The 6576-nt window shown below is 38.5% G+C and overlaps 1 protein-coding gene across 2 annotated transcripts in view; it reads left to right on the forward strand.

Annotated features, from left to right (window-relative positions):
* The first annotated feature begins 1066 nt into the window (after positions 1-1066).
* Positions 1067-6576, forward strand: part of LOC144194115 (mitochondrial carrier homolog 1-like) — a 7340-nt gene continuing 1830 nt past the window's right edge. For both annotated transcript variants that reach the window (XR_013325840.1, XM_077713026.1), the window contains exons 1-10: positions 1067-1320; positions 2120-2204; positions 2266-2372; positions 2450-2512; positions 3708-3765; positions 4270-4321; positions 5299-5358; positions 5453-5546; positions 6381-6428; positions 6493-6560. Coding sequence is in view for 1 of the 2 variants with exons in the window: in XM_077713026.1 (XP_077569152.1) it covers positions 1165-1320; positions 2120-2204; positions 2266-2372; positions 2450-2512; positions 3708-3765; positions 4270-4321; positions 5299-5358; positions 5453-5546; positions 6381-6428; positions 6493-6560 (791 nt within the window). In the remaining variant the exon portion in view is untranslated. The remainder of the gene's footprint in view (positions 1321-2119; positions 2205-2265; positions 2373-2449; positions 2513-3707; positions 3766-4269; positions 4322-5298; positions 5359-5452; positions 5547-6380; positions 6429-6492; positions 6561-6576) is intronic.

The following is a 6576-nucleotide window of genomic DNA, read 5'->3' on the forward strand; positions in this document are numbered from 1 at the left end:
TTTTTGTGAGTGTTTTAAGAGAGAACAAAATAAGAGAAACATGAAACGCAGCAAAGAGCCACAGTGTATACAAAATACGATAAGAAGCAAAGAGACTTATTTATTTTGGCCGGGAGCAGCATGCGGCTCGTGAGCCTCGTGTTCTGCTGAATTGAGGAAGAACGGGAGCAGGGACATTACTAACTTTATATACACCAAAAAGGGGCCTTTGCTGTTCACATTGGATATAGAGTATATAGAGAATAATTGTTAGTTGATCCGCCCCTCGCAGACAAAACGCATTGGACGTCTGCAAACATCAATGGCAGATGATATGATTGAAGAGTGTAAGTTTAAAAAAAAAGAAGAATTGGATGCCTTTTTTTCGGTTATCAAAATCAAATCAAAGTTTCAAAGGGGGGCCAATAAAAAATTTTGAATTCATTTTTAATGTGAACATGGGAAAGTATTGCATTATTATGACAAATAATATATTTAAAAAATATATCTATAAATAAATGGATTTTATCGTGAAATGGGTGACATTTGGAGAATGCACCAGGTGCACTAATTAAACTACAGTTGAGTGTAAAGCTGCATGCAAGAAGCATGTAAAGATATGAATTAATTCAGGAGACTTATATAAACAAATTGGAAGTTTAGTCCTGAAGGGACTTGTATGTAGACTTAATAGAGTATTCATACCTGTCAACCTCGAACCATTTGTGATCTTACCAAATTTTGTTTTCCCCCTTACATATATGTATAAATACATGGAAAATCTTACCACTTTACTTTTTTGTAAAAAATCACGAACAACAAAATGAAAGTAAACATAAACAAGGGAACAGGAAACGGAAATCACATGGTGAAAGTGTTACAAAACGAAATGTTTATCATGATCTTTTTTTTTTAGCCAATCAGAGGCGCCGGTACATATATCACTTGGCAGACATGCGTTTCCGGGAACGATTCTCAAAATCACCGTTTAGCGTACCATTTTCATGTGTACAGCGTACCAATATAAAAATGGGCTTTCAGTTGTACCAATTACGGCGAGAACGTACCAGTTGACAGGTATGAGTATTTGAAGTTGTCAACGAGGAAGCGATTACGCCAGAGCTTTTACTTTGAAAGTCATCGTCTTTTTCCGTCCGCTTCCCTGCCAGGCAAGCTTGCTAGCAAATGATGCTTTCGCAGGAAAATATTCCTCCTCAGGGAGAATATGAGGAGCAAGACGAGACACCCACGGGTGGGAATATGGAGGCTGCTGTTGTGCTGCTGGGAGCTGGGATGACGGCCGCCACACACCCGCTGCTTTATGTGAAGCTTCTCATACAGGTATTGTTAGCTGATGTAGCTAGGCTAACTAGCCATCACGTGACTTAACAAACCACGTGACCCCGTAAACCCTTGTAAAAAAGTGACGTTTGATGATGGCGTACTGTTCATTTATTGCTGGTGGCCAAGAATACAGAAGAAAATATTCCTCTTTACCCAATACAACACAAAATATGTTCAGCGGTAAATTGTAGAGCTAAATCAAGGATCAATCAACTATTGTAATTTGAACTGAAAGTTTAAGGTTTCCTCTTGGTTCTTAAACATAAAACAATAAATGTCCCCCCCTCTCAGTTCGAGTGAATATTTTCAGTGTGAAACATGAACCTGTTTTTTTTCTTTTGTTACCTTGACATTGTTTCACTCATCCTATTTTTTTTTCCAGTTTCAAAATGATTTTTCCACATTCAAATTTAGTTTTTTCCCTTTAATTCTTTTTTTTTCACATTTCAAACTTTTAGCTCCGTTTTGGCGTGGGGGGCGTGACCTCAGCAAAGCTGCTTGAATGCCTTGATTGATTGACTCCACACTCCCCCGTTAGAGAAAAAGGGGATAAAACTTTACATTCTCACCAATATTTGCTCAGTTCATGAATAAAAAAAAAATGGAAAGTATGACAAGTCGTTTAAGTTAATCTAAAGACACAATGTGTCTGAATTCTAAACGAGCAAACGTGGCACAGTTTTGGCAGTTTCAATCATCACAATGGTGTCGTCGTCATCTAGGCCATATAAAATTGTAAAGACGCAAGCCGAAGCCATTTTAGCCAACTCAATTGTTGCTTTAATTTTCTTCCAAGGTGGGACATGAACCGCTTCCGCCAACATTAGGCACAACTATGTTTGGAAGGCGAGTTTTATACCTGCCTGGCTTCTTCTCCTATGGTGAGTGGATTGGTCTGTCGGCTTAACGGCGGGGTAAGTTAACTTCAGCATATGTTTGCAGCACGACACATTGTTCAGGTGGATGGAAAGAGTGGACTCTTCCGTGGCCTGTCACCACGGATCGCATCCATCGCCATCTCCACTGTAATCAGGACCAAAACTAAAAAGGTTAACAACGACTTGATCTTTTATCAGTACTACAATTGTAGGAATTTTTACATGAGGTTCTCTCTTTCCTACTTCAGACAGCAAAGCTCGACTCCAAGAGTGACAACACACAAACTCCTCTAAGGAAACTAATGAAAGAGGTTAGTAAATTGATATGTGCTCAAATGTATTCAATTACAAGCAGATATCATTTTCATTCATTTTAAAGATAATCATAAAATCGCAGAACTACAGAAATCACAAGATTTTTTTCTCCTTTTTATTTAAAATTCCTGTTGAGGTTTTGGTTTAACATTCATTTATTTATCTTTCATACTGCTTATCGTCAAAAGGGTCATGGGGGTGCTGGAGTCTATCCCAGCCAGCCATCAGCAGCAGCAGGCGGGGAAAACCCTGAATTGGTTGCCAGGGCACAATGAAACAGACAACCACTCGCAATTACACCTCCTCCGAGTGGGAATCGAACCCAGACTGCCCACACAGACGTTAGTCGGAAGAACCACTACACTTCTGGTGGCCTTAATTTAACATACTTACAACTAAAAGGAATCAAGGTGAATTAAAAAGTGGAGGAAGCACGGTGACAATACATGTGGGCTAGGCTAGCTGAAAAAAATTGGTATGAATGTGATAGCGAATGGTTGTCTGTCTCCTACTGCCCTGCGATTGGCTGGCAACCAGTTCAGGGTGTGCCGAGCTTTCTGCCATGAGTTGGCTAGGGTGTGCCTCAGCACCCCCTGCGGCCCTTTAACATAAGTGGTACAGCAAATGAATGAATAAATAAAAATAGAATAATTTCCTTTTAGTTTTTGTATCAGGACATTAAAAATACAAATACAGTGTTCCCTCGCTACTTCGCCCTTCAGTTAACGCGGATGCGGAGCTTCGCGGATTTTTTTGGGAAAAAAAAAATACAAATATTACATTGAAACAACATATTTTACAGTTTTTTTTTTGTTATAACAAGAATTTCACTGTCTCTATGCATATTCTATATGGTGTACTGTATACAGGTGGGTAAAAAAAAATAAAATAAATAACATTTCTTTTTTTAAAATTAAATTCAAATTCAGCATTTTTTAAGGGGAATCCCTACTTCGCGGAAATTAACTTATCGCGGGTGATCCCGGTCCCCATTAACTGCGATAACCGAGGGAACACTGTACTAAAATAAAAATGTTTTTTATGATTTCCCAAATTAAGTATATATTTACATTTTTCCTCTTGTTTGTTTGATTAAACAGGAGATTTTTTTCAATTATTTTTTTTAAATTTTTTTTTTATTTTAAAAGAAAAAGTACATAAAAAAATTAAAATTCACACTGTACTGTTTAGACCTCTCATGAGATGCTCGTCCAGTGCCTATCCAGAATAGCAACTCATCCTTTTCACGGTAAGACAGAATGACAAACGAATGAATGATGGTTGCCTAGGTAATTTTGACAGTTTTCTTATGATGAACATATTCTTTTATTTGGCCAAATATAGAATTGGCAGACATTTAATGTACTTTTCATAGCAATAAATCTAAAATGATTTTAATAATGCTAAAAGAATACACACACACAAAAACACACAAATTAATAACTTAGCTATGTTACCCACAATCAGAAGAAAAACAATCAGAAATTGGAAATAAAATACCGGATACAGAAAATGTGTCTTTCTGTTTCCGGTTAATGTTTAATTTTGTTTGACGTTTCATTACCTGGGTAGTTTTTGTACGTTGAAACAAAGGGTTTAATCAAAGCTTTTCGCAAACTGAATGTTTTATATGTAGAAGCATTCAAAAAGTAGAGGCCCCACTGAATATATAGGTGATTATATATTTGAAGGTTCACTATCAAATATTGTTTACCTGAAGTGTTTTTTTGAAGACTCTCTTTTCCTCTGCCAGTTATGTCAGTGCGTTGTATGGCCCAGTTTGTCGGAAGAGAGGTCAAATACAGGTGGGACTTTCTTCATTCTTCTTATTGTGTCACATGATAACAATAGCTCACATGCTACAGTGGTACCTCGACATACAATCTAAATCCGTTCCTGGACTGAGCTCATATGTCAAGCTTCTCGTAACTTGAGCGAACACTTCCCATTGAAAGGAACTAAAAACAAATTAATTCGTCCTAACCCTCTGAAAAAACACCAAAAACAAGATATTGGATTGAAAAAACATATGTTTTTGTTCTAATTCGCCATATATATACAAAGTAAAAAATAACGAGTGGTTTAATAGTAGAAAAATGTGTTTAATAGAACTATAAAATTAGACGCGGAGGATGCATAGACGGACATTTATCTACGTCAACGCACTCATAACCGAAGAAAAAAATGTAAATGAACTTGGATTAATATATACAGACACACTCAAACATACGTTTAATGTAACTTTACACAAAACTGAATTGGAATTTTTGTTTTAATCTTTTTTTTACCTTTTTTTTACGGGTTGACTCCACCTGGACGTTCAGCTAGAGTCTTTAAAAACGAACGCATCAAGAGTTGTTTGTTTTTGCCTTCCCTTCAAAATATTTCGAAAATGACGCGCACTAATGTCATCACAATACGATAACGCGCGAACACTTAATAGCTTGTCAGGGTCTCTCTTTTCTACAAAATCCAAAAACTCTTGCCACCTCGTTGTAACTTTCCTGGGGGAGATGCACAGCTCCGCCCAGTGCTCGTAGATCTATTTTATACACAAAAGAGATGCGGCCAAAAGACAGTACCATGGCCCCCTGGTTTTCCCGCATCTCAATTTTTTTTAGTATCTAGGGCAAATTATTCAATAGATATTTTCATCGTATCACGAGCATCTCGTAGGTAGAGCTGCTCTTACGTCGACGTACCACTGTATTAAGTTATACTCAGCTAATGAATCAAGAGCCATTTGGTAGATTAATGTGAATTTCCCCACTGTGTTCATTAGTGGCATTCTCAGTAGCATCAGCAGGATTTTTAAAGAAGAAGGAGTTGCTGGATTCTATGTGTGAGTATTTATTCAAATCTACTTCAAGCTTTGCAAGCTGGTCAGCGCTGCAAACTAAGAGATGTATTTTTTGTGTGTGTGTTTATGTCCGCAGTGGTTTAATGCCTCACGTGCTGGGCGAGGTCCTCTTCTTGTGGTGCTGCAACTTGCTGGCTCACTTAATTAACACCTACGCTGTCGACGACGGTGTAAGTTCTTTGTTTTCCCTGACATAACTTATTCAAGATTGGCTTTGGTTCGGGGGAGGAACAAAAATGCAAGTTATTATGACAAAGCTCAACTCCCCAAATGATCTTAAAGTGGGTGTCTGAGTGCCTTTTTTTATTTTTAAAGGGCACTTGGGAGAGAGTATGTTGTTGTTTTATAACAATAATAGTGGAGGGTGACATGTTGTCGTGCCAACTCACTGGGTTTTATGGCACCTATGTGATTGAATGCAGCATTAAGGCAGGGAATGGTGACGAAGCGAGGTGTCCAGTCCATTTGTAGTGGCAGAGAACAAACAGACAGTTATTTGCTGCCACCGTACCTGTCAGGTTTAAAACCATATACATTCAATAACTTCGGGTCAGAGGTAGCACACGCAGAGTCGGCTTGATGAGATTTTTAAAGACTTCAGCTGAAGGAGGGGTCAGAGTAGCCAGTGCTGGGAGATGTGTCCATCCCCCAGCCTGACCAGTTCGAATCCCTACCTACCCCCAGCAGTAGAGCTAAATTTATTAACAAAGGGTCATGTGACCTAGGTACAAACTTTAGGCTGGAAGAGGTGAACAAAGAAATGGGCATGTCTTGGTATATGACACGCCCCTAACTCATAGGTGTCATGATGAAAATTTCCACTAGGCAAAATTCTATCCTAGTGACTATAATACATTCTATACTCCACAGTAACACTTCAAATAGTTTGGACGTCTATTAGTGACAAAGTCGAGGAAGAAAAGGAGTGTCATCATTGTCAGTGGCACTGTTTCATGGCACATTCCCTTGTGGTCTGGTTATGATTTTGTTGTATTTGTTTGCAGTTCAGCCAGGCGTCGGCGGTGAGGAGTTACACCAAGTTTGTGATGGGCGTGAGTTCAACATTCCTAATAGTGTTTTTTTTTGGGCAGAAAAGTCAGTTCTTTTATCTTCTAGTTTGCAGTGAGCATCTTAACGTACCCGTTTATGCTGGTGGCTGATGTTATGGCGGTCAACAATTGTGGGTGAGTCATTCATGGA

Source organism: Stigmatopora nigra, chromosome 1 (genome assembly GCF_051989575.1).
Source record: "Stigmatopora nigra isolate UIUO_SnigA chromosome 1, RoL_Snig_1.1, whole genome shotgun sequence".
NCBI classification, from domain to species: Eukaryota; Metazoa; Chordata; class Actinopteri; order Syngnathiformes; family Syngnathidae; genus Stigmatopora; species Stigmatopora nigra.